Raw genomic sequence first — 27798 nt, 5'->3', positions numbered from 1 at the left:
TTTTTTGCTTGGAAATGCATCAAAATAATTTTTTTTTCAAAATTCAATTTTGATACTAACTAAGGTTGTTAATTCTGTTTCGGTAGGTGTTTTGTTTTTTCTATTGGAATGGAATGTTTCGATTTTGGAGTATTTCGACGTGTTGTTTCGGGGTTGTATTGTTTATATATATAATTCAACAAACATATTTCAATTTCAAGATAAATTATGCAATACAAACACAATGTCAAACAAATATAATTTCAAAATTTAAAATATTCCTAAATAATCAAGATTAAATAGAACTTTAACTTAAAATAATTTAACTTGAACAAAATACCAAAATATTATGGAAGTAAAATGTACTAATACAAAAAAAAAAAACATCATCTCAATCATTAACATAGAAATAAGGATCTTGATCCTGTGGTGGTATGTGGGGAAAGTCATCAGCTAAACATTTCAATAGTTGATTATTTCCACCAAGCTCATTCTCATCATCAAAACATATTTCTTCATCATCTAAAGTTAAAGTAGATAAATGTGCTTCAATAGTCGTCCAATCTCTCCAACAAGAAGGCTAGATTCGTTACAAATCCATTCATTTAATATGTCAATGTTATTAAGGCTAATAAGATCTAAAGCATCTCTTATTTTGCGTAAATTCCTACGAACTATAAACATGAAAAAAAACAACATGAATATAAATCATATATATTAGTGATAAATCTAATTTTAAAAATTAATATCATTGTTAATGAAAATAATAATAATCATTTACAATATTATTATTAATTTCATTATTAATTTCATTATTATTGAAAATAATAATGAAAAATAATTTTTTTTATACCTGGGTGGTTTAATTAATAAAATTGAACCGGATTCAATTTGATTCAATAGTTTTTCAAGCTTGGAACGGAACATGTGAAATGAAACCGGAATATTCTGGCTGAAATTTATCCAAAAAATCTGGAATAGACCAAGGTTTGAAATGAGGTGAAAATTATTCTGTTTTGTTCTGTTTTTTGAATCGGTATGAAATGTTTTGGTCATTCCGAACGAAACGGAATGAAATCAACAACTTTAATACCAATAAATCAAAATAATTTAAAAATACACATAAAAAATAATTTTTTGCAAATATACTTTCCAACCATAAAAATAAACAAAACCTTTTTTAGGCTTGGCTCAAGATATGGATCAAGGGTTGACCAGGTAGCCCATATCAAACCCAAAATAACATTTTTTTTTGATAAAAATAATAAAAATAAAAATAATATTATTATAAATAAAAATTTAAAAAATTTCTTAGAATTAATCTGCCCAGTCAAATAAGTCATGAGTTGTGTTTACCGGTCAATGGAGTTTAATTGAATTGACATCCACCCCTACTTAAAAAAAAAAAAAAAAAACACCCGACACTCTTTAAGCCAATCACTAGCTTTGATACCCGCGCGATGTTGCGAGTCATCTTTTTTTTTTTTGTATAAAAAATATTTAAAAAAATAAAAATGAAAAAATCTTGGGTTTTTCTGCAAAGTTATACCCAAGAATCTTGGGTTTGGCTGCAAACTTCCGACCTAAGAGTAATATTTATAATATTAATAATAAAATTAAACTTGCATGACCCAAGTTTAAGTGAGCCTAGCTGTAACACCAGACCCAAGAATATTGTATATGGGTCTGGCTATAAGATCGTGTCATAAAAGTGTGATAATTAAATAGATTAATTAAAAAAAAACATAGAAACAACAAAAATGAAAAAACTAATGAAGAAAAAGAAAAAAATTTGAATTAATTGGGTTAACCCTTTAAACCAGGTTATCCCGTAAAACCTGGGATTTGCGTCATGAAAGTTTGATAACTAAATAGAAAAAAAATGACGGGTTTACCCAGAATTAACCGGGTTAACCCATCAAACCAAGTTAACCTATCAAGCCCAAGATATGTGTCATGAAAATCTGATAATTAAATATAAAGAAAATTAACTTTAACAAACTAAACTAAATGAAAAAAATAACTCATCAAATCAGGTTAACCCATCAAACCCGAGATTCGTATCATGAAAATATGATAACTAAATAAAAAAAAATTTAACATTAACAAAATAAATCAAAGAAAAAAAATTCATTAAAAAAATTAAAAAGAAAAACAAAAGAAAAAACAAAAGAAAAAAACAGCTATATAATATAATACAATATAATAATAATTATAATGAAAAAACGTGGGGAAAGTTAAAGTTAAAGCTAAATTTTCAACTAACTCAATATTAAAAAAAATAAATTTAACAAAGAAAATTTAAAAAATAAACATGTGGGGGAAACACTGCAGCAAAAAAAAAAAATCTTGCAAGGGAAACACTGTAGTAATCCATAGTGTTTTTTTTTTTTTTGAAAAAAGCTACAAAGCTAAGTTCTCAACCAGCTTAATATAGAAAAAAAAAACCGAGATCCGTATAATAAAAGTATGATAACTAAATTAAATTTTTTTCACATTAACAAAACTAAATTAAACAAAAAAAAATTCATTAAAAGAAAAAAAAAAACAAAAAGAAAAAAGCAAAAAAAAAAAAACCCATGGGCAAAATGAAAAAAAAATAAAAGAAAAAAAATGAAAAAAAAAGTCAAGTGTTTCACTGTGTGCACAATGATACATTATATGTAAAAAACAGAAGAAACAAAAGCGAGGAAAAAAAAAAAAAACTGTTACAGTGAATAACCCACACGTTAAAAAAAAAACATGTAAAAAAAAGAAGGAAAAACTGCTATAGAAAAAAAAAACCAAAAATGAAAAAAAAAATGCCACAGGAAAAAAAACAAAAAAAAAAGACTGAAAAAAAAATAACTTTAGCTGCAGTGAAAAAACTACGTGTTTTAGACTTTAACTAGCCTTGGTACCCGCGCTATGCCGCGGGTCATTTTTTTTTATATAAAAATATAAAAAAAAAACAACAAAAATTTAAAAAATCTTGGATTTTTTTGCAAGGCCATACCCAAGAATCTTGGGTTTGGCTGCAACGCCTGACCTAAAAGTAATATTTAGAATATTAATAATAAAATTAAACTTACATGACCCAAGTTTAAGTGAGCCTAATTGCAACACCGGACTCAAGAATTTTGGATGTGGGTCTGGCTATAAGGTCGTGTTATAAAAGTGTGATAATTAAATAAATTAATTAAAAAAAAACAAAGAAAAAAAAATCAACAGAAAGGAAAAAACTAATGAAGAAAAAGAAAAAAAAAATGAATTAATTGGGTTAACCTTTTAAACCAGGTTATCCCGTAAAACCTGTGATTCGTGTAATGAAAGTTTGATAACTAAATAAAAAAAAAATAACGGGTTTATCCAGAATTAATTGGGTTAACCCATCAAATCAAGTTAAACCTGTCAAGCTCAGGACACGTATCATGAAAGTATGAAAGTCTGATAATTAAATAGAAAGAAAATTAACTTTAACAAACTAAACTAAATGAAAAAAAATAACTCGTCAAATCAGGTCAACCCATCAAACTCGAGATCTGTATCATGAAAATCTGATAACCAAATAAAAAAATTTAACATTAACAAACTAAATCAAACAAAAAAATTCATTAAAAAAAATTAAATTCTATTTAGTTATCAAACTTTCATGACGCAAATCCCAGGTTTTACGGGATAACCTGGTTTAAAGGGTTAACCCAATTAATTTAATTTCTTTTTCTTTTTCTTCATTAGTTTTTCTCTTTTAGTTGATTTTTTTTCTTTGTTTTTTTTCATTAATCTATTTAATTATCACACTTTTATGACACGACCTTATAGCCAGACCCACATCCAATATTCCTCGGTCCAGTGTTCCAGTTTCTTGACTTTGGCTGCAACACCTGACCTAAAAATAATATTTATAATATTAATAATAACATCAAACTTGCATGATCCAAGTTTAAGTGAGGGTGGCTGCAATACCAGATCTAATAGTCTTGGATGTAGGTCTGGCTGCAAGGTTGTGTCATATAAGTGTGATAATTAAATAGATTGATTAAAAAGAAAAAAAAAACTAATAGAAAAAAAAACTAATGAAGAAAAAGAAAAAAAATGAATTAACTGGATTAACACGTCAAATCTGGAATTCGCATCATGAAAGTTTGATAACTAAATAAATAAAAAAATTAACGGGTTTACCTAAAGTTAATTGGGTCAACCCATCAAACCAAGTTAACCCGTCAAGCCAGGATACATGTTATGAAAGTCTGATAATTAAATAGAAAAAATTTAATAACAACAAACTAAATAAAAAAAAAAATTCATTAAAAAAATAAAAAATAAAAAAATAAGACAGTTAAATAATATAATGATAATATATTAATAATGAGTAAAGTGAGGCGTAAAAAAAAAAAAAATTTCATTCACTGATGCTTAGGAATAATATAATATAATACAATAATAATATATTAATATAATAATAATAATAATATAATGAGTAAAGTGAGGTGAGGCGTAAAAAAAAAAAGTCGAATAATATAATATAATAATAATATATTAATATAATATAATAATATATAATGAGTAAAGTGAGGTGAGGCTATATAATAATAATATAATGAGTAAAGTGAGGTGAGGCTTAAAAAAAAAAAAAAAAAAAGAAGTCTTTCATTCATTTATGCACAGGAGGCGTGGGAAAGCTACAGTACTTTCCCCACGCGTTTTAGAGTTCTACTAGCCTTGGTACCCGCGCTATGCCGCGGGTTATTTTTTTTTGTATAAAAATATAAAAAAAAAAACAAAAATTTAAAAATCTTGGGTTTTTTTGCAAGGCCATACCCAAGAATCTTGGGTTTGGCTGCAACGCCTGACCTAAAAATAATATTTATAATATTAATAATAAAATTAAACTTGCATGACCCAAGTTTAAGTGAGCCTAATTGCAACACCGGACTCAAGAATTTTGGATGTGGGTCTGGCTATAAAGTCGTGTTATAAAAGTGTGATAAATTAAATAAACTAATTAAAAAAAAAATAAAGAAAAAAAATCAACAAAAAGGAAAAAACTAATGAAGAAAAAGAAAAAAAAATGAATTAATTGGGTTAACCCTTTAAACCAGGTTATCCCGTAAAACCTGAGATTCGCGTAATGAAAGTTTGATAACTAAATAGAAAAAAAATGACGGGTTTACCCAGAATTAATTGGGTTAACCCATCAAACCAAGTTAACCTGTCAAGCTCAGGATACGTATCATGAAAGTATGAAAGTCTGATAATTAAATAGAAAGAAAATTAATTTTAACAAACTAAACTAAATGAAAAAAATAACTCGTCAAATCAGGTCAAACCCATCAAACTCGAGATCCGTATCATGAAAATCTGATAACTAAATAAAAAAATTTAACATTAACAAACTAAATCAAACAAAAAAATTCATTAAAAAAAATTAAATTCTATTTAGTTATCAAACTTTCATGACGCATATCCCAGGTTTTACGGGATAACCTGGTTTAAAGGGTTAACCCAATTAATTTAATTTCTTTTTCTTTTTCTTTATTAGTTTTTCTCTTTTAGTTGATTTTTTTTCTTTGTTTTTTTTAATTAATGGTTTGGCTGCAACGCCTGACCTAAGAGTAATATTTATAATATTAATAATAAAATTAAACTTGCATGACCCAAGTTTAAGTAGGGGTGGCTGCAATACCAGATCCAATAGTCTTGGATGTAGGTCTGGCTGCAAGGTCGAGTCATATAAGTGTGATAACTAAATAGATTGATTAAAAAGAAAAAAAAGAAAAAAAAAACTAACAGAAAAAAAAAACTAATGAAGAAAAAGAAAAAAAAAATGAATTAACTGGATTAACCCGTCAAATCTAGAATTCGCATCATGAAAGTTTGATAACTAAATAAATGAAAAAATTAACGGGTTTACCTAAAGTTAACTGGGTCAACACATCAAACCAAGTTAACCCGTCAAGCCAGGATACATGTTATGAAAGTTTGATAATTAAATAGAAAAAATTTAATACCAACAAACTAAATCAAACAAAAAAAAATTCATTAAAAAAACAAAAAAAAAATTAAAAACGAAAAAAAATAAGACAGTTAAATAATATAATATAATATAATAATAATATATTAATAATGAGTAAAGTGAGGCGTGAAAAAAAAACACTTTCATTCACTGATGCTTAGGAATAATATAATATAATATAATATAATATAATAATATATTAATAATGAGTATAGTGAGGCGTGAAAAAAAAAGAAAAAAAAAACACTTTCATTCACTGATGCATAAGAGGGGTGGGGAAAGTCTGAACCTGGAATTCGCGTTATGAAAATTTGATAACTAAATAGAAAAAAAAATTAAGAAACTAAACTAAACAAAAAAAAAATTGATTAAAAAGGAAGAAAAAAAATTCTGAATCAACTGAGTTAATTCATCAAATGAGGTTAACCCGTCAAACCTGGAATTCGCGTCATGAAAGTCTGGTAACTAAATAAAAAAAATCAACAGGTTAAAAAAAAAAAAATTAAGAAACTAAACTAAACAAAAAAAATTGAGTAAAAAGGAAAAAAAACAAAAAAATTTATGGGTTAACCCGTCGAACCTAAGATTCTTGTCATAAAAGTTTGATAATTAAATAAATTTTTTTTTTCACATCAACAAACTAAATTAAACAAAAGAAAATTCATTAAAAAAAAAAAACACAAAGAAAAAAGAAAAAAAACCCATAAAGGCATAAAAAACAGGAAAAAAATAAAAACAGGAAAAAATTTTTTTTTTAAAAAAAAAGGTTAAGAGTTTCACTGTGCACTGTGTGCACAGTGAAACACTGTTTCACCGATATATTACAGAACCAATCTTCACTTTTCAACCTCTGTACCGAGATATTACAGAACCAATCTTCACTTTTCAATTTCTGTAATAGATATAATATAATAATAACTATGTGGAAAACACTAAAAGGTTATGAGGGGAACGGATAAAACAAAAACAAAAGGTTGCGACAGTGCTGGAAGGCAAAAACCTTAGAAATCTAATGGTATAAAAATAGATGAAAACTGCTTCAGAGCCCATCACGTGACTCTCACGATGGAGAGAAAACGACGACATCTTTTCATTCCACCCCTGTACTCAGCCCCATGGGATCCCCACCTCATTCTCACTCCTCTGTTGGCCGCCACTCACGTGAATCCTCTTCAAGCCGGTTTTCTGGGTCGTTGAAACCTGGATCGCACAAGATCTCACCAAATGATGCGTCTACAGGGGGTCTAAAGGGACAAAAGCAGTGGAAGGAGTGTGATGCTATCGAAGAAGGACTTCTTGATGATGAAGAGCGTCGAAAGGGTCTCCCTCGTAAATGCTATTTCCTAGCTTTTGTTCTTGGATTCTTAATCCTGTTCTCGTTTTTTTCTTTGATTCTTTGGGGGGCAAGCAAGCATCAGCAACCCGAGATCACAATGAAGGTATATTATATTTTAATTTCTTCTCACAAAAATTATTACAATTGAGGAAATTGGTTGGCTTTAATTGGTTTATTCTCTTGCAGAGTGTTACATTTGAGCAATTTAGAATCCAAGCTGGTTCTGATTCAACAGGAGTGGCAACTGATATGATCTCTGTGAACTCCACTGTAAGAATGACCTATCGCAACAAAGGAACATTTTTCGGAGTCCATGTGACCTCAACACCTATGGATCTATCATACTCTGAAATCACTTTAGTACCAGGAAGCGTAAGCCAACTGAAATCTTGCTTTTCCTATATTAGTTCAAAAGAAATGAAGACATTTCTGAAAGTTCTCTAATTTGGTGATTTGGGTATTGCAGATCAAGAAGTTCTACCAGTCAAGGAAGAGCCAGAGGTCGGTAGCAATATCTCTTATCAGCGATAAAATTAACAATTATCAAAAAAGAATAATTAACGAAATGGCTATTTCCTTTGGCAAAGCAGATTGCAAGCAACAGGTAATTAATTACTCATGTATTCTGCAGTGGGTGAGAACACATCCGCAAAGAACCAACTCCCTCACCAGGTTTTCAGCGTCTCAATTGACACCAATCGACGAAGTGGTTCCGAGTGGTTTGATGATGATGGCCGCCCCAAACGAACTGGTAACTTTACTCTTCTTTATTTAATATTCTGGACAACTCTGATAGAAAAAGAAAAAATATTAGCCATATGGTCGTGTATTTTTATCATGAGTCTTTCTTTTGTTGTTTCTCTAAACAGGAACTGTGTGGACTGCAAGTGCTCACATCATAACAGCTGTTATAGGGTCCGGAGTTCTCTCCTTGGCTTGGGCTATTGGTCAGCTTGGATGGATTACTGGACAGCTGTGATGCTTTTGTTCTCGCTCGTCACTTGCTATACTTCGACTCTGCTATAGAGGTCGGAGCTGAGAGATGCATGATTCGCCTGGATAAGCAAGAAAAGAAGAAGCTACCTGGCCTGGGGGAGGTGCTTGCTGCTGTTGCTGGTTTATCATGAGGATGGTGGTGCACGGTGGAGCTGCTGGTGATACACTGCAGCCACTGGAGAAGGCAGAAAAACAACGGTGGATGTTGATTGCTAATGTGGTTTTTGGCTGGGGAAGAGGAGAGGTGACAATGAAAACCGAACAACATGTATGTATAATGATGCCAACACCACCAAAAAGATTGGTCAGCTTTACTTTATGTAAATAAAACCTGAAAGCATTTAATGCAGCATTAAAAAGACACTGTAATCAGTCGTTTCTTTCAGTCTGATTTTTCAAAGCATTTAAGACATTGTAATTATAATGTCGTTTTTTTCAAACTTGTTCAGTGATAATATATTTTATGGGAAAGTAAGCAAGATATTCAACTGCAGAGAAGAAAACCGTGGGGAAAGCTACAGTACTTTCCCCACGCGTTTTAGAGTTCTTTAATATAATATAATATAATATTATTAATTATTATTAATTAAGCTGAGTTTAATTAATATAATATTGTAGAGAAATCTGTTATTTTGACACAGGCTAAAAATACTCATGTTTTAATTATATCTTCTATCCGTTTTGTCGGGGAAAAAATGAAGATGGTAAGGGGGTCACCGAACCTAATCAATGTCTAGCACGTGACGGCACCACCATTTTTACTTACCTTCCCTTGAAAAGTCAAAGTCGCTGTCCACAACCCGCCCCCGACCTACCCTCCACATTTTAAATTTTGATACGCCCCGAAGCCGTTACATCACTCTCTATTCTCTAGGCTCCTCCTTAACTCTACCTGTAGGGTTTCTCTACGTCACCAGTAGCCATGCTCTTCCTCCACCTCCGCAGTAGCCGCCACCACTCTCTCCTTCGCATCCACATCAAATTCCTCTCCACAATTTCCTCACAGCATTTGCACCTCCCACTATCCTTCCCAACCTACATGATATGGGGCTCCAACACTTCCCTCGGCAAAACCCTAATTTCCACCGGCCTCGCCTCTTCCTTCCTCCTCTCCCCCCGTACCACTAACAAAACCCCCAAATTCGTCTACCTCAAACCAATCCAAACTGGTTTTCCTTCCGATTCCGATTCTCATTTCGTCTTTTCTAAACTCTCCTCCCTCGCTTCACTCCGTTCCTCTCCTCTCTCTCTCTCTGCCTCCAATTCCGTCCTCAATTCCTCCCTTTCCGCTGCCAGTTCCCTCTTTGGCGACGATTCTAAGACCAAGGGTCGGAACTTAGGGATTTATAATTTGAATTTCACTGAGGAGAACAGGTTTGTGAAAGATGGGGTTAATGTGGTTTCGGAGTTGGTTTGTGAAACTTTGTATGCATGGAAGGAGGCTGTTTCGCCGCACTTGGCAGCAGAGAAGGAGAATGGAGTTGTGGAGGATTCTTTAGTGTTGGAGACTTTAGAGAAGTGTTTGAGAAAAGAAGAGGATAGAAAGGTGGAGGAAATGGATGTTTTTTGCGTGGTTGAGACTGCTGGTGGCGTTGCGAGTCCAGGTCCGTCTGGGACCTTACAATGTGACTTGTACCGGTATGTGGTCATTCTCTCCTGTTAATGAATGTTAATTGTCAATTGCTGCTTATAGGATTATCTAACATTTGATTATTAAATTGGGAATCAGGTTTTTGTTCAACGTTTCACAATTAATGTCCTCGGTTCTTTGTTTGACTTCAAATGAAACTTATAAGTGAAGGCTGGACTTTCTTGATGTTATTTTCACATGTTGATCTTACTTACATAAAAGACTATTTGTGGGCTTTTACTCTTTTTGTCCAGTAAAGATCTAAGGTACCCTTGAAAGTTGGTTTGGTAGTAATGTAACTAAATGAGAAGTGGAGAGGGAGTAAGGTCTTGAATTCAAGTCCTACTCTTACCACCCAAAGAACAAAAAATAAATAAATAAAAAAGTACCCAGCAATAAGCTGGCAGTGAATATGAACATCTTGCTTGGTGATTGTGTTTGTTCTTTGCCTAGGAACCTGAATATACGTGATACTTATTCATTTGAGGTCTGTGCTTTTGCAAAAAAGTGACAAGAATTTAATCTTTTGGTATTTGATATGTGCATTTGGTGTCTCATAGAGAATAAATGGTATGATGGAAGGAATGAAAAGAATTTATGTAATCAACCAATGATAGTTGGGACAAAAAGTTGGTTGAGTTGAATTTGTGCAGTTTTTATCTTACAGGATATGTGACAGAACAGAACACAGGGAATGAATTTCCGAAGTCAACCAAACTAATTTGGGACTAAAACTTAGTTGAGTTGATTGCTTTCATTTTGTGTCTCACGGAGAATATGCATTAGATAGGACACAAGTAAAGGAAGAAAGCTTGTATTCATTTTCTTTTCATCTGTTTTTTGGAGCTTCGTTTACATGGCAGAAATGAACTGGTTTTAGTGAGATTTGAGCGTTTTGTGGCAGTGATTTTGACAACAGTTTACACCTATGTTAACGCTGTGCTTGCCTGGATGCAGAATTGCATATCTCAGTTATCTTACAAAAGGACAGCCTTAATATATTCCAAGTCCAACAGTCACTCAATGACATTAACATTGTTGACAGTGTTGCATGGATAGATAAAATATCATATTAATATTCTCCTTCTTTGTGATGTATGTTAGCAGGCCTTTTCGCTTACCTGCTGTTCTTATGGGAGACGGGAGGCTAGGTGGTATTTCTGGAACCATTTCAGCTTATGAGAGTTTGAAACTTCGAGGGTATGATATTGTTGCTGTTGTTTTGGAAGATCATGGCCTTGTTAATGAGGTGCCTTTATTGTCATATTTGCGAAATAGGTAATTTAATCATTCTTCTTCTTCTGACTTGGATAATTTTCAATCAATTATTTGACTGCAATCTTGTTATGCATTTGATACCTACATAATTGGAATATCACTTGGTATATTTAAATTGATTTTTGTTCCCATTTCCTCTTGTATTTTTCTAGGGTTCCTGTAATTGTGCTTCCACCTGTGCCACAAGATATGTCAAATGACTTGGTGGAATGGTTTGGTGATTCTGATGAAGCATTTAATTCTCTAAAGGAAATAATGATATCAGCTTTTTCAGAAAGAATTCTGAGACTGAATGACATGGCTAAAAAGGCGGTACACACTTTGTGGTGGCCGTTTACTCAGCACAAACTCGTACCAGAAGAGGCTGTTACTGTTATTGATTCAAGATGTGGCGAGAACTTTGCCATTTACAAGGTTAGTGTTGCCAAAAAAGGCGTCACTCACTAATGTACTTGAAATTATATTATGGAATGCCCTTTATTCTTCTTGATCCCCTGCCCCTAAAAAAATATTTGCTTGGGGTTTCTGTTTTCTTCTTTTCTCTCATAGAAATGGTTGCAATTGGTTTTAACTAAGGCCTTGTATGTTTGTCACAAAGTAGTTTTCTTTTAGAAAATGGTTTCCATGGAATATAGATTTCTGAAAAGTGTATTATTTTTTAATGTTTGGAAAGTGTGATAGAAAATATATTGGAAAACATTTTCCAGTGCTTGGTTATGCCATGAAAAATGAGTTGTAAAATCACTTATTAATGTATTTTTTTTTCCCAAGTTTTTTTAACGTCTATAGAATATTAAATGTAGATATTTAATCCACTTACAATAAAAGAATAATATATAAAAAGTGTAATGGTGAAAAAAAGAATTTATTATATTATAAATTTATATATAGTTTATTTTATAAAATGTAAACATATAATATAAATACTTTAAATATAATATTATAGACATATAACCTCTTTAAATATTTTTTAAGTAAAATCTAATAACATGTTTAGTTATATAATGAAAAATGAGTTGGAAATCATTTTCTAGTGTTTGGACATATCAAAAAAAATAAGTTGCAAAATAATACATTATGAGTTATTAAATTTTTAAAATAGTAGAATTTTTATTTTTATCAAATATTTTTTTGGTGTTTAGAGAACATTGAAAATAAATTTCTTTTCTATGGTATTCTAATTTTATAACACAATTTATATGATTTAAAATGTATGATTATTGTATAATATAACATGTTTTATATTTTGAATGTATTTTCAAGCAATATTATTTACATTAAAGTATTATATGCACTAATACATCAAATTATATATTAATATATCTTATTTCTGATATAAATATATTAGTAATGTTTTTTAATAATATTCTATTTTAAAGTATTTTATTAAAATATTATTGTTCACACAAATGTACATGCGTGCACACACAAACATATATATATATATATAAGAAAACACTTTCTAGCAAACAAACAAGGCGTAAGTGAATAAATTCAATGTGCTAACTAATAATGCAATTGTTTGCTATATACAAATGTTCCCACCTTTCTTGTTAGAATTATTTTCTGATGTAAAGTGGCTATTTCTCTATGCTTCTAAAGTTCATAGAATTTTCAGGTCCAAGACAATCAGTTTATTACTCAACAATTTGATGGATGCGCTAGTTGGTGGACCCAAGGACCTGATGCTACTCTGCAGGTCAACTTTATAGCAAATAACTGCTTTTCTATTCTTGTTACACATTCCTATCTAATCATGTTGTAATTACTGATCTTTTCAGTATTGCATGCTTCATTAGAAAATATCAATTATTTTAAGGGTGAGAAATGCTATTTCAAAAGAAAAAACAAGAATAAGTTACAAGAATATCATGAGCCACTTGATTATAGGATCAATCAATGACTTCCAAATTATTCTTATGATCCACTGGCATACAATTCTCTTGTAATCTGTTCTTGTGTTTCTTTTGGGGAACTAGCCTTTCACATAGGGTCCTTTGACAGCCAGAATCCACATTTAGAAACTGCTTTTGAATCTTTGCTTCTGACTTTTCTTTTCTATTCTAAATACCAATTTCATCTACTTGCATGTTAATTGCTTGTTCAAAAGATGCATTTTTTCCTTTTGAATATTGATTTAGTTAGTTCAATTGATGCTCATGCACCTCTGTGACATCGGGATAGAATTTTGTATTCTTAATGGCAAGCTTGTTTGCTGTGGGTGTGGAGTGCCATCTAATATGGACTCAAAACAATTAGCAAATTTAGCTGTAAGTAACAAGACAGATTACAAGCTAATTACTTTTTAAACAAAAATTAACATTAAAAATGAAGCAATTTTATGTACAAGCAAGTAAGAAGAAATGCTGTTAATTTGAATCTGCTTAGCTGAAGGGATATTGTTGCTGGAGTAATAGAGAATGGAACTGGAGAGTTTGTTTTCATTTGCAGCTATATTGGCCTTATAAAATATTTAAGATGTGAAGATATTGGTGCATTTAGATTTGGCTATTCTGGAAATGATTTTGTAGGTTTATATTTATATGCATATCATTTCTACCATTTGAATTATTGTTGTTCTTTTCCTTTCTGTTGCTGGAAGTCAATGCTTTCTGCAAAGTGTAGAAAAATCTATTTTAATGAATGTAGTGGAAGTTCCTTCCTTGAGGATTTCTGAAAGTCTTTTTGTACACAGGATTCTTTTAACTGTTTCTCTGGATTATTGGGAACTTTTTTATCTGGATCTGACCCTCCCCTCATTTGCCGATTAATGGATGATGAGTTTATTAGGAACAACCCGAGGAACACACGACAGGATTATTAAAATGTGTGGTATCTACAGATGTGTGTTAGGGATGCATTTTTTCTTAATTATTGAGTCCCCTGCTTTTAAATAAGCTATCCTGTTCAGAAGGTCCTCTTTCCAAGCAAATGACAGTTTGCACTGTATAACTGTAACATGAAAAGTTATACTATAACTAAACAAGTATTAATAGCCCAGAAGCATGTCTTATGACAGGTTTCTCTTCTTAGGCAAAATCCACTCTTATAAATTTCATATGGCAACAAAGTACCATGGGACCCGCTGCCCTGTCAGTGTAGGTAGTGAGCCATGCTCACCCAGTAATTTCACAAATGCTAGAGAGTTTACCATATGCCTCCCAAACTATCTTCTCTCATTAATGTTCACTTTTCTGCACCATTTGGTCACTTTTCTGAAGTTCTTTAATGTGGTTACTTGTTTAGGTGGTTTCAGACTGAGCTTGCTAGAGAGATGGGTTATGCTGCTGCAAGATATGGTCATGTAATGTTTCCAGAGAATGTTTATGAGCCGGTGTTGGAATGTGCAGAGCTTTTGCTTGAGGGTGTGGGTAAAGGTTTGTATTGTTCTTCTGCCATTTGATGTTTTTTCAAGCATTTTAACTGGCATAATGTAATTAATTTTTTCATGTCGAATAACACTTGCTTAATTAACAATGAACATAACATTTCTTATGTGCCTGGTGTTTAAGATGTGATAAGTGTTTTTTTTTTAATCATCTACGGCGTGAAGTTATAACTTTTAAAATGCATTAAAGTTATCCATTTTGAACTTCTTCAAAACTATCTTCTTCCCAACTTATCATGTATGTTTGTACTTTTGCAGGGTGGGCTTCAAGGACATACTATTCAGATAATGGATCAACAGCAATTGAAATTGCTCTCAAAATGGCATTTCGCAAATTTTCCTTTGATAATGGACTCCTTTTAGATTTTCCCAACAATAACAGAACTGACAAATCTGTCCAACTAAAGGTGAACTTAAATAATCCTTACATCTTTCAGCATAACATTTCGGACATTGTTTCTTAAAAAATGCAAGAAATTATGGTTTCAGAAAAAAATGGTTATTTCTGAGGTTACTGATTTTCTTTCCCAAGTAGGTTAATTTTCTTTTCTTTCTGATTATTAGTTGCTAGTGGGGATGTTTTAAACAATGGTCATACGTGCACCTCAATTTACCCTGGCAGTTGTAGAGTGAGTCCTTTTAAGTATATTTTTGTCAAAAATGAAAACAGTCTAGGTAAATAGTAGTTGAGCAAGTGGCGTTGAAATCTGACAATTGTCCATGCTGGGTGCTTTACAAGTTCAAACTTAGTTTTCCAAATATACTGGTTATAAGACAGTTTTTTATTTTAAAATGTAGCTTAACACTAGGGCACTTTTTATATATAGATAATTCCAGGGTGACAATCACACCATGTTAGATTGTTCTGTAGTCTACTTAATATGACTACTTTTATTAACACATGCACGATTTTGGAATATGGTTAAAGCTAAGTAATTGAAACATGCATGTTTGTGCATTGAATGCTGTTATTTTAAAATTTTTTTCTTCCCCATATCTGTTTGTATGTGGTAAGTAAAACATTATTGATTTCAAAAGTAACACTCAAGTACCATTGGTCTGAATTGTCTTTATATATCCTATGGGTCTTTCTGCATGATAATCATTACAAATCTAAAGCATGAACCATTATGTACCTTTTTCATTCAGGATGAGGTTTCTTCCAAACAGTTGCTGGTAACTTAGGTGTGGTTTTATTTCAGGTATTGGCTCTCAAAGGATCTTATCATGGTGACACATTGGGTGCGATGGAAGCACAAGCACCATCATCTTATACAGGCTTCCTCCAACAGCCATGGTAGGGAATATTTTGGTGCTAGAAGCACAATTTTATGATGAATAAAACTATTTTATTAAGAAGTTTCAATTTTTTGGGGCTATGCTTTACTAATTAGTGCTCTTGCACAAGCAAATCTCATGATGCTGAAACCAATCATTTAGGATTGAAAAATTATAGGGTGATGAGCAAAATGGAAGTAATTATCTCAAAACTAGGCGTAGTTGTGAGAATTCACGTGCAATGAAATAGCTTCTATGCATGAGTTCCATATCATTGTTTTAAATAACATAGCTCTTAAATCACTATATCATTCTGAGACTTTGGGGTTGCTCTGATGTATATCCTAGTTGGTTTTCTCCATTGTTTCATAGAAATTAGAGAGTAAGACAAAACAAGGGAACTGAGTTGGGTTGGAACCCTCTTGGTAAGGATAGTGCTTGCATATTATGTAACTTGTAATAAAAATGATAACTTCAGTCACAGAAATGGAAATTATTTAAGATTGCTTTGACAAAAGTGGGCTGAATATGAGTGCCCCTGGCAAAGCTTGAGTTGGTTCATGTCAAATGAGTGATGGTTTTTCAGCTGTTGTCAATGCGGAAAAGAGTGACTGATCACTCTGCGAGGGCCTGTTGATTAGATTAGCTGAAATGTGAAGTGGATTGTTAGCATAACTAATTGGGAGGTAAACGTTGAGATTGTGTGCTGATAGTTTGGTGCTTTGGGTCAACAGTGGTTTCAGCAACCTGGTTTGGTTGTTGCCCTGCATTGAACTCTGAGAATGATCAATGTAGGAAGATAGTAATTCAGAGTAGATAGCGCAGATCATGTGGGGTGGGTGATGACATTGATACTTTGAAGTGGCTGTAATATTGATGCCTATATAGTGGTTATTGTTTTTTCTTTTGGCTTTTTAAGTCGAGAAGGGGATCTGATGATGTGGATTCAAGGAATTTTTGTAATTGTATGGATAGGTCTCTACTATCCCAAGTGAAAATAACTTAGCATTTTGTTGTTTCTTTAAGTTCAAGTTGGATCTAGAACTTGCATTTTTTTATACTTGAATATTAGATGTGAATGTTGTGTGGAACAAGAAGAAATTCAGTTTTTGGAAATGTAATGTTTATGCTAGGAAAACCTGTTAATGAAACATGAAATAGGGAGTTGGAGCAAATTAGCGAAGTACCTATTGAAAATTTGGCTAGCGGTTCCAAATTCCTTGCTTTAGGCTCAATGCCTTGTAGATCCTTCTATAATTATTTTGGTCTCAAAATTGTACCTGCTTCTAAAGGAATCAGGCATCAAATTCACCTCAATGTGCTCTTTTATTTTTTTACATTGATTTTATGCGCTCAAGGAAAAAAAAAGACAGTTAATTATTATTGAATTAATTTAACATTTACTTACCTCACGCATGTTCACAGGTACACAGGAAGAGGGCTTTTTCTAGACCCTCCTACAGTGTCTATGTCCAATTATAAATGGAATCTTTCTTTACCTGAGGGAATGCATTGTGAAAATATGACTAAGAAAGACATGAGTAAGTAAACTTTTGAAATGCACTTTTTAAATTTTTATGTTGGCCGCTGTTATTTTCTATTGCTTCCTGATGTGCACTGACATTTACAGACTTCAGCACTCGTGATGAAATATTTGACAAGAGCAGGGACAAATCAAATCTCACAGGAGTTTATTCCTCGTATATATCGCAGAAATTATTACAATATCCTGGATTAAAAGAATCTATCCATGTTGGAGCGTTGATTATCGAACCAGGCAAGAGAATTATTATTACAATACCCTGGATTAAAAGAATCTGTCCCTTTGTGGCCAATTTTGTTTTCTTGATTTTTTTTTGTTAATTTCATCTTTGAGGTCTCTTGCTTCAAAAGTCAATTGATGATTTCTTGGTATCTTATTTCATTTCTTATTGTTGAAAGGATGTGCGGCATCGTAAAAGAATTTACCTTGAGTTTCAGCGGCTCTAGTAATTTCCTGTACTAGTTTATGTTGTCTGGATAAGACAACCCTTCATCAGCATAGTTAATCTGAATTATGCGAATCATCCAAGAGTCTTCGAATGATTTTTGTGTTGTGCAAGTCCTTCAAAAAATTTATGGTTTGTATGAAAACATTTCAGAAACTTAAATCCTTCAGAATACTTTATTCCCTTGGCCTGGTCAATTTTCAAGTGGCCTTTGATTTTAGGCAAACAGTGTTTCCAAATTTTCTTTTATGTTGACTCCCCAGCATTTCATTCAGTTGGTTTGGAACTTAATATCCAAGACTTAAATGCATGCACTCACACTCTCGCTAGTCATTTGAGTCTTGTATTTACCTTGCAACAAATCTCTATATAATCGAAACTCCTACTTAATAGGAACTGTGAATGCCTGGTCTTTCCTGTGGCCTGTGCGCGAGTGCAATTTTTATGGAAAGAGTTCTGGGTTTGATGAAATTATGAATTTCAATATGGTTTTAAATGGTCTTTGCCTAATTGGCTTGAGACTATTTTGCAGTTATCCAAGGTGCTGGTGGAATGCTTATGATTGATCCACTTTTCCAAAGGGTGCTTGTAAGTGAGTGCCGAAGTAGAAATATTCCAGTTATATTTGATGAAGTTTTCACAGGTTTCTGGCGTCTTGGAACAGAGGTTGGTATCCCTTGCATCTCATTCTCATTTGTTCTTCTCTTGTTCTTTCTGCTTTCCATGTTCCTTTCATTCAATATTATAGAAGTGTTGAATTACTTACATTTCATCAACTTTCTTGAAAGTGTCCTTACTGCCCCTCCTTTTACAGTCTGCAGCAGAACTACTTGGTTGTCTACCTGATATAGCCTGCTTTGCAAAGCTGATGACTGGCGGGGTTATACCCTTGGCTGCAACATTGGCCTCAGATGCAGTTTTTGATTCTTTTCTTGGAGAATCAAAGGTGATGTATAGCTGTGGGTTTGTTTGATTCTAAGGACACCTATGTTTGCTTTTGAAGTTGACCAAGTGAATTTGTGAGATTATCAGTGGTTTTTCATTTCGCTCACTATTGTTATTCCTCATTGCATTAACTCACAATACAGACAAGAGAATCAGAGGCTACATGGGGAAGTGGCTTCTTTGAATCGACGTTCTCATTCCTACTCGATTATTTCCTTGATATCATAGATGAAATCTTAGTTGATGTTTACTTCAATTTTTGCCAAAGTAGAACCATATTACCATTTTATTTTTACTTTCTGTGGCCCAAACTTTTCAACTAGCATAATGAGTTTAGGTTCTGAAGATTTGTTCTTGGAATAACATGCTAGTTAATTCAATCTGAAGTTTAAGCAGTCTGAGTTTATTGCATTTTGAGTCACAAGGTTTTTCATGTGGTTGTGAAAGTAAAATTTGCGATCAAGAATATTTTATATTTTCTTCAACAACCAACTTTCAAATTCGAATATTCATTCCTATCTGTATCCTTCATTTATTTATGGATGCCTTTCCTAAACAATTCTGTACAGTGTGATCTAAAGTCTAGACTGTATAAAGAAACTGCTTACATTTATTTGTTTCTGGCTGTAGCTCAAAGCCCTTTTGCACGGACACTCATACTCTGCTCATGCTATGGGGTGCTCGGCAGCTGCTAAATCAATTAAATGGTTTAAGGATCCTCAAACAAACCATAATATTATTTCTGGGCGAAGATTGCTTAGGGAGGTGTGTATAATTCATTTTTTTTGTTTCCTCATGCATATCAGTTTCCAGAAGTTGATGTCTGACAGTTTCCACAATCTGGAATATGTATGACAGCATGCCTTGGTTGTGAAACTGGCATAGTTGCCATTCCTAAACCAAAACCTTAGGCAGGAAACATTCCATGCTCTCATTTCAAACTCAACTTGTGAATTGAAATTTCAGAATCTGATCTGGTTCAAAATGTCAGCAATTATTCAAACCTTTAAGATCTGACATGTAGAATTTTAATGATATACTATCTCAACAATTGTGGTATCGGGAAAAAAAATATTTGACATACTTCTAGTACAGTCTTATAGGACTTCCCTCCTCAGCACCATAATAGTCATTTTCAAATGCTTTACATTACCATTGAAATATTAGCTGTACTTTCTTTGTCCTTTGATTGGTTGGGCACAGTAATTGCATTTTTCCCCCTTCAGTTTTCTTATTGATACACCAGAAACAGGTGATGTTTCAATCTGTTCAAAGCTAATTTTTCCCAATGATGAAATAATGGTGATCTCCATGTCATTAATGAATTTCATCCAATATTTTGCATTTAATGCTTGCAGTTATGGGATGCGGAACTGGTGCAACAGATCTCATCACATCCTTCGGTTGAAAGAGTGATAGCATTAGGAACTCTTTTTGCTCTAGAACTAAGAGCAGAAGGGCATAATGTCGGGTATGGTCACATTCAATTACTTGTATGCCACTTTTTGGACATGAATGACTTTGACAGTTATCCAACAGCTGTGGTTCAGGGTATTATGTATATATTTGTTCAGCTTGTATTGAGATTGGGTCTCAATGTTTCCAACTAGTGGAAGCATGAAACTTCGTTATAACAATTTTATCCTCCAAAAAATGATCCCTACATGGAAATTCAACCATTTAATGCTCTAAGTAAATGGTGATTATTGCATGATATTTCAACCACTCCATGTTCTATGTGAGCAGCTTACTGTAGTCTATGTTTGATGCTATGATCTTTCTTATTGTCCAAGACCATTGTGTCTGGGTTCACGCTTAAATGTATTAGCTATACTTCTGAGAATACTCGGTGTTTCAGACACTTGGGCTTTGCAATTGTGTTCAGCCACGATCACATTTGTATAGCAGGTAGCATGAATATCATCTTTAGTTGCATTGGTAGTGTTTGAAGTCATAAGGTGTCATGCATTTAGTTCATGATTATCCTTTGTTTTTATTAGTTTCAGTCCTACTGGATTTCTTAAACACACAGTAAGTTTTTCCATGCTGAACACTATTAATTATCTTGTATGGTTATGTGCCAAGGTATGCAGCTTTTTTTCTCTCCTCTGAATCTATTTCCATATCCCTATGTAGTGACTTCATCAGAATCATCAAAATCACGATTCTTTTTTCTTTCTAGGCTGAAACTTGATGATTCTCTGATAGCCAGTGAATTTTTTTAGGTATGCATCCCTCTATGCCCACTCTCTTCTTCAGAAGCTCCGTGAAGATGGTGTTTACATGAGGCCTTTGGGTAACGTCATATATCTCATGTGTGGGCCATGTACATCTCCTGAGATCTGCACAAGCCTGCTCATTAAACTTTACACGAGACTTGAAGAGTTCACCCAGGTACAGCAGGCTTCCTGCTAATTATGAAAGTCTAGTTAATGTTTTCTCTTAGCAAATAATGAATGAGGATCGATATAAATAATGATTGTGATACTAATTTAATAATTCTCTCTTGTCAATTGATATGGAACCTTATGCTAGGTGTTGAATTAATGAGAAATATTATTAAATCTTAAATTTACAGCTCTATGATTTAAAAAAGAAATGAACAGAAGTTTCGTATCACATTTGGCTGTGTAGAGCTGAAAACCAATGTTCCCGGGGTCTTGTGGTTTGGTCTTTAATTGCAAGCCCTTGTTTTTTAAACCTTGTCTTTTAAAGGATTAATCTTGTCTTAGCCAGTGTTGTCTCAAAATGACTTTTTTTTTTTTTTTTTTTTTTTTTTTTTTTTTTATATAAAAAAAAATCAGTCAATTTTAACTAATGATAGCAAAAGTATTCGTCTCCACCAGTATCTTCAAAAACTTGATATAGAGTCAGGTACCGGGTATTTCTCCAAAAAAAGAAATAGGGAATGGAGGTGAGGAATGAATAACCTGAACCTGATTGTAACCTGAACCTGATTGTTGTGTGTGTTTGTGTGTATTGTTTTCGTTCCTTACGTCCTGAATATTTCTTAAAATAAATTTATTGTTAGATTATATTTTAATTAGTATTAATCATCTTTTAATTAAATATTAATTATCATATGTTAATGGTAAATATTAGAGATTATATATATATATATATTCTAAAGGGTGTGATTGTCTTTTTATAAGGACTTAGTTGTCATTGGTGGTTTTTGCTGGTGCGAAAAATAGTTTGTACTCAAGGGATTTTTTTTGGCTATTTTGTATTTAGTTGCACAATGTAATTATTGCCAAAAATTCGGATATCATGGAAGGGGTTTTTTACCTTGTAAATTCATTTTTAATATATAGTATAATAACTTATGTGCTCTTTATGTCTGGAATTTTATAAGTTGCCATCTAAAGACTTTTTGAACTTTTTATCATGGTTTTTGTGTTAAAAACAATGTGAATGAGAGTAAATGCATTCTGTCATTTTATTTTCATTTTAGTTATACTTCTTGTTTCTTTTGATTAATCTTTGAATGTTTGAGATCATTTTTTTTAATTAATTTTTCCTTTTAATTTCATTCATTTAGATTAAGTTTTGTCTGATTTTTATTTTTATATTAAATTTAATTTTTATTCTTTTTGTTTTTGTTTGATTTTTATATTAAATTTAATTTTTATTCTTTTTGTTGCTATTTTTTTCTTTTTAGTTTCAACTCTTGAAATTTAAATTGATTTGGTTTTTATATCAAATGTGATTCTTATTCTTTTAATTGGTGTATTATTTTCTTTTCGATTCCATCCCCTGATATTTTATTTAGTTTGATTTTTATATTAGTTATATCCTTATTTTTTTTAATTGTTATTTTTTTATATATCTTTTGTCCTAATTGATTTTAGTTTTGCAATTTTTTCTCTTATCATTTTATCATTTAAAAAATTAGTTTTCGTGATTTTCTTTATTTTTTGTTGTTGAGGGGTTATCCTGATTTCATGATTTGATTTATTGGGTTGATGAGTTAATTTAGATGGGCTCAAGCTTTTTTTTAGCTTATAATTGTTATTTTTCTAATCCTTTCTATCTCTTGATTCAACATTCAATAATTTTTTTTTTCTTTCAAAAAACTGGTTTTTGTTATTTTCTTTACTTTACCTTTTGTCACATTATCTCAGTCTCATAATCTGACCTGTAGGTCAGGAGGGTTGGCCTGAGTAGTGTATTTTTTTTTTTTTTTTTTTGAAACTTATGATTGCTATTTTTTTCCTTGTATGGTTGAATTTTTTTTTTTTTAATTTAATTCATCATTTGGTTAGTTGAAAATTGAACTTCAAGTGTTTTTTTAATTTATTACTTTGATCAAATTACTTGGATCACGAGATTAATGGATTGACTCGGGTTGACATCGATTTTTTTTTTCTTCCAATTATTCCACATTTTTTTGCTTTTTAAAAATATGTTTTTGGTGGCTGAACACCATTTTTTTTTTATCCAACTTGTGGCATTCTGTTGAATCACTTGCTAGGAATAGGGCATTAGGAGAAGGCCTAGCTAGGAATATAGGAAATTCAATCCCTTAACTAGATTCAAATCAATGCTTGACTAAGGGTTAATTTGGGAGTGTAATTGCAATTATTTTTTAAAGTGTTTTTCACTTAGAAATGTATTAAAATAATTTTTTTAATTTTTTTAAAAATTATTTTTAAAATCAGCACATCAAAATGATTAATGAGTAATAAAAAACAGATACTTTATTGAAGCATTCAATCGAGTTTGATAATCACTTTGACTTTTTGTTGTATGCTCGGATAATAAAGTCATGATTATTCATTTTTCATTAATTAAATTCTCATATTTTATCCAAGCTATATTGTGACTATTGTTAGACTTTTCAATACGAAGATCAATTTTTTTTTTTTTTCAATTTAAAAACCCATCACCCATAAACAAAGCAATAACCGTTTTTGACTTGAAAAGGTAACAGTATAGGCAAAAAGCAGCATCTTTAGCTATGCTGTACTCTAATTAAGTTGGGTTTGCATCAAACCAGGCCGGATTAAAGCGTCGTTGTGTTGATATATTCCCCAATTATTTTTGAAGAAAATCATAGTGTGAATGCTGACAAAGACTCTTTTGTAGATATTTTCTTTGGATTACATTTCTAATATTTACATGGTATTCATAAATTGGTTTTCTTAGGCCAGGATCAACAAGAGAGTGTCAGGGTTGATTTCAATATAAATTTTCTTTGAACTTGATTAAGTTTCATGACTTGAATCTTTGATTGACTCTTCATCTTCAAGAGATTTATGTTTAAAATACTTATATAGTGACATGTTAATTTAATTGATGAACCTGTTGTTTTTTTTTTTTTTTTTTTCCCAACCATTAGTGTCTGCATAACAATTAACAGAACTATACAATAATGTGTTAAACAAAAGTCAGTTGAGTTACATAATAATTCTAAATCTTTCAAGGACAATTGAAGTTCTTAGCAACAATTCTATGCTGATATATGGTAGAGAGCAGCTAAAACCATAGCTTAAAAGGATTATCATGATAAATTGATGTTTTTGTTAATTTGCTGTTTCTTACAAGCGAGTTAAACATAAATGTTAAATGTTTTCCTTTTAATTTCTTTGATGTGTTTGTAATGTTTTTAGATGTCCTGTACTTTATTTTTAATCATTAATAAGTTCATCACCATCATTTTCCAGATGAAATTCTTAGCAAAATATACATCAATTTATCAAAACCCATTTTAATTCATATTTATATATGCATATAATAAGTATGTTGATTAAATTATACTTAATCATATCTAAACTTTTAAATTATATCTAGACACAAATTAAAGTTAACTTTTGTTTTCATCCTTTATAATAAGAAAAGAAACATTTAATTGCTTAAATTAATAGATTTAAACATCTTTTTCGAACATATTTAGAAAAATCATTCAAGTTGTGATTGCTACATTAATAAGAATGTTGACGCTTTCCAATCATATCCCAAAGTCTTGAACATAGGATGAATTGTTGTGTTGGGAAAAGAGGCTGGCCGGCTACATTTATGAATACTGCGAACTTGGCTAGAGTATAGAGTAACTAAACTAGCTTTTCTTTTTCTAACTGCACGTGCTAAATATATTCATATCAAAACCCCTAAATTATCATAAATCCTTATATTTTCAATAATTAATTATAAAAAAATAAATTAAAATTAAATAATGAAACAAATATAAAAAATGAAGGGAACTTACATAAAACATAGGAGGTTACTTATTTAACTAAACTTGAAGAGAAATTTTACAGAGGGAGAGAGGAAGGGAAAAATAGCTCAAAAGAAAGAAGGGCTCTTGATTAGTGGAAGAAAAGAAAAGAAAAGGGAGAAGTGAGAGAGAGAGAGAGAGATGTAATGTTTTCTTCTCAATTCAGGAATCTCTTGGTTGTCGTGTGACTCGTAAAATATTACTCAATTAGAACCAGTCGTCCTTGCTTTCTCTCCAAGGATTACCGTTGACTTTTTTGGTATAATTAAGCTAATAGGATGTTATTATTATTAGGCTATTTTAGACGGCCGGGAGCTCTGTTTTACCAATCGTCGCTCTTAAACGTTGAAGATCTTTCTCATACTCGCAAGTCTTAATCTTCTTGGTTGAAGAATAAAGATCGTTGAAGCCTCTCTCAATCGTCTCTGGAGGTCTCATTTCTTGAATCCTTAAAAGTTCTTAACTTTCTTGAATCCTCTCTCAAACGTTGAATATTATTTCCTGCTTCTCTTACTTCCAAAAATACACACCTGCTAAACATTTATTGTGTCGGGGGCAGGGATGGCTCTTTCCTTAAGCCGTTACGCTTCGCATTACCGTGATAGGTTAACTCCCATTTTAAAAGAGAGGTGAGATCTTTTATCTTTTACTCAGGGCTATCATAATTTGGATTAATATTTTTTTTTTAATGTGGGATTCCTAATTTACGTATTTGGCAAGATAACTTTTTTTTTTTTTTTTGTAGAGACAAGAAGGAACGGGAGATGTCAGTAGTAATGGCAACCATGACTTGTCATCCTTTGCCTGAAGATGTGGTAATTGAGATTTTATCACGACTTCCCGTGAAAAATCTACTGCAGTTCAAGTGTGTTTGCAAATCATGGTATGCTACCATTACAAGTCCCAATTTCATATCCAAGCATCTAAGAAATTACTATAGTAAAAGTGACGACAGCGAGTGCCTCCTTGTTCAGTATTGCGTAACCCAAGCGGGTGAACTTGAATCTCTTGAGTTGTTGCTAGACGAGACACCTAGAGTTTTATCATACGCCTCGCTTGATAACATGCCGTTTCACAGTCCATTTCTTTGTGGTCCTTGTGATGGAATATTTTATATTTATCGCGTTAGCGTTTTTAGTGGTTTTCGTGCTCTCTGGAACCCCGCAGTTAATGAATTAAAATTTTTACCTCCCTTACCCAATCCTCCATCCAATTTTCGTTATAGTACACTACATGATGCTTATGGTTTTGGATCACATCCAGTAACTAAAGATTACGAAGTGGTGGTTATGAAAGATTACTGGCGTGAAAAAGAGGAAGAAAGGGGAGGCAGGTATCCTTTAGGTGTGTTCGTGTACTCATCTAGCACAGGTTCTTGGAGACAATGGGGAGATTTATCACGTTATTATTATTTGCAAAATAATAAATGTTACATTTGTATGAATGGAGTATTTTTCTGGTTGGGGTCATATGAAATATGTGGAGATCCTGAAGTGATTATTTCTTTTGACATGGCTACGGAAACCTGCCAAGAGATACAGCTACCAGATTGTGGCAAGTTATTTAATCGTCAGTGTCTTGCAACGTACGAAGACTCCCTCGCTATATTGGATGTTCATGAGGAGTTTCTTCATATGTGGACACTGAACGAGAGGTGTTGGGTTAAAAAATTTTCTATTGGGCCTCTTCCAGATATCTCGTATCCGATTGGGCATTGGAAGAACAGTAAGCTGATTTTGGTTTCTGACTCTGGTGAACTAATCTCATGTGATCCCAGAACTCAAGAAATAAGTGGTCTTGGATCGAAGGGGTGGGTTCGGTGTGTAGGAGTTTTTGCTTACAAGGAGAGCCTTGTTCTGGTGAATAATGGAAATGGCTGCGAGCGACACAATCAGAAAGCTGACACAGAATCTGATTTTGTAATCAGGAGTCGAAACGCTAGAAATGAGGAGTGTTTTCTCATGGAATCATATTATGATGGAATAAGTAATTTATTTGATTAATGTTCTATGTAATATTGTGCTGTCCTAAGATGACTATTTTTATTCATTTTTCTCCTTTTACGATTACTGTCATATTTCTTCAGCTGAATATTTCTCTTTCAAGATTTGGCTCTTTAAGTGGTCATTCTATTTTAGACAGTAAACACTTCTTCTAGTTCCCAGCATTTAGAATATGTTATATTTTGCTTTAACTATTTCCTTTCAATCAGTATAAGATGTAGTAGCTGATTTAATTTTGTAGGCCTTAAGTTTCTCTTCCAAGATAAGTTTCAATACCATGATTCATTAAATAAATTTCCCACCTCTAAAATGAGTGTTTGTAGTGCTTAGATAGAGCATACAATCATGGAAATTGTAGCTTTAAGGATCCATATTCCAACCAAGAATCAGTCCAGGAATGAATATCCTTCTTGTTGCCAGCTACATAATGACAACAATTCATCAAATTCTTATATTTTATTAAAGTTGTATTGTGGAAACTGTTAGACTTTTCAATATAAAAATCAAATCATTCCTTTTTTTTTTTTTTTTCAATTTAAAAACCCATCACCTATAAACAAATCAATACTCCCTTTTGACTTGAAAAGGTAACAATATAGGCAAAAAGTAGCATCTCTAGCTATGTTGGACTCTAACTTAGTTGGGTCTGCGCTAAACCAGGCCGGATTAAAACGTCGTTGTGTTGATATATTCCCAAATTGTTTTTGAAGAAAATCATAGTGTGAATATTGACAAGGACCTTTTTATAGATATGTTCTTTGGATT

General features: G+C 32.2%; 2 protein-coding genes and 1 long non-coding RNA gene across 5 annotated transcripts; all 3 read left to right on the top strand.

The window, feature by feature from the left end:
- Positions 1–7584: 7584 nt before the first annotated feature.
- Positions 7585–8307, top strand: LOC118057924 (uncharacterized). The gene is made up of 3 exons (XR_012170055.1): positions 7585–7682; positions 7777–8061; positions 8180–8307. It is a non-coding gene; the product is annotated as an uncharacterized lncRNA (long non-coding RNA).
- An 810-nt stretch (positions 8308–9117) lies between these two features.
- On the top strand, positions 9118–21384 carry LOC118057946 (bifunctional dethiobiotin synthetase/7,8-diamino-pelargonic acid aminotransferase, mitochondrial). 2 transcript variants are annotated; one of them, XM_073410100.1, is made up of 14 exons: positions 9118–9944; positions 11041–11214; positions 11367–11628; positions 12833–12913; positions 14471–14591; positions 14861–15009; positions 15805–15899; positions 17306–17421; positions 17511–17657; positions 18401–18534; positions 18683–18814; positions 19444–19578; positions 20172–20284; positions 21039–21384. In XM_073410100.1, exons 1-14 carry the CDS (start codon positions 9229–9231, stop codon positions 21226–21228), a joined length of 2565 nt encoding a protein of 854 aa, XP_073266201.1. In that variant the 5' UTR covers positions 9118–9228; the 3' UTR covers positions 21229–21384. The 2 variants fall into 2 exon arrangements, with proteins under 2 accessions (XP_073266201.1, XP_034926573.1); XM_035070682.2 differs by having other exon boundaries at positions 9119–9944; positions 11044–11214.
- A 3258-nt stretch (positions 21385–24642) lies between these two features.
- On the top strand, positions 24643–27176 carry LOC118057947 (F-box only protein 8-like). Of its 2 annotated transcripts, XM_035070683.2 has the most exons (3): positions 24643–25461; positions 25590–25659; positions 25776–27176. In XM_035070683.2, exons 2-3 carry the CDS (start codon positions 25592–25594, stop codon positions 27031–27033), a joined length of 1326 nt encoding a protein of 441 aa, XP_034926574.1. In that variant the 5' UTR covers positions 24643–25461; positions 25590–25591; the 3' UTR covers positions 27034–27176. The 2 variants fall into 2 exon arrangements, with proteins under 2 accessions (XP_034926574.1, XP_034926575.1); XM_035070684.2 differs by having other exon boundaries at positions 24643–25659.
- Positions 27177–27798: the final 622 nt, after the last annotated feature.

This window comes from Populus alba, chromosome 6 (assembly GCF_005239225.2).
Source record: "Populus alba chromosome 6, ASM523922v2, whole genome shotgun sequence".
NCBI classification, from domain to species: Eukaryota; Viridiplantae; Streptophyta; class Magnoliopsida; order Malpighiales; family Salicaceae; genus Populus; species Populus alba.
The sequence above is the reverse complement of the archived record's forward strand: the minus strand, read 5'-3'. Positions and strand labels throughout refer to the sequence as shown.

Coding starts and splice junctions, on each gene's coding strand:
- LOC118057946 (XM_073410100.1), top strand. CDS start 9,229: ATGCTCTTCCTCCACCTCCGCAGTAGCCGCCACCACTCTCTCCTTCGC. Junction 9,945..11,040: donor TTACAATGTGACTTGTACCG/GTATGTGGTCAT, acceptor GATGTATGTTAG/CAGGCCTTTTCGCTTACCTG. Junction 17,422..17,510: donor TATGACTAAGAAAGACATGA/GTAAGTAAACTT, acceptor TGACATTTACAG/ACTTCAGCACTCGTGATGAA.
- LOC118057947 (XM_035070683.2), top strand. CDS start 25,592: ATGGCTCTTTCCTTAAGCCGTTACGCTTCGCATTACCGTGATAGGTTA. Junction 25,660..25,775: donor ACTCCCATTTTAAAAGAGAG/GTGAGATCTTTT, acceptor TTTTTTTTGTAG/AGACAAGAAGGAACGGGAGA.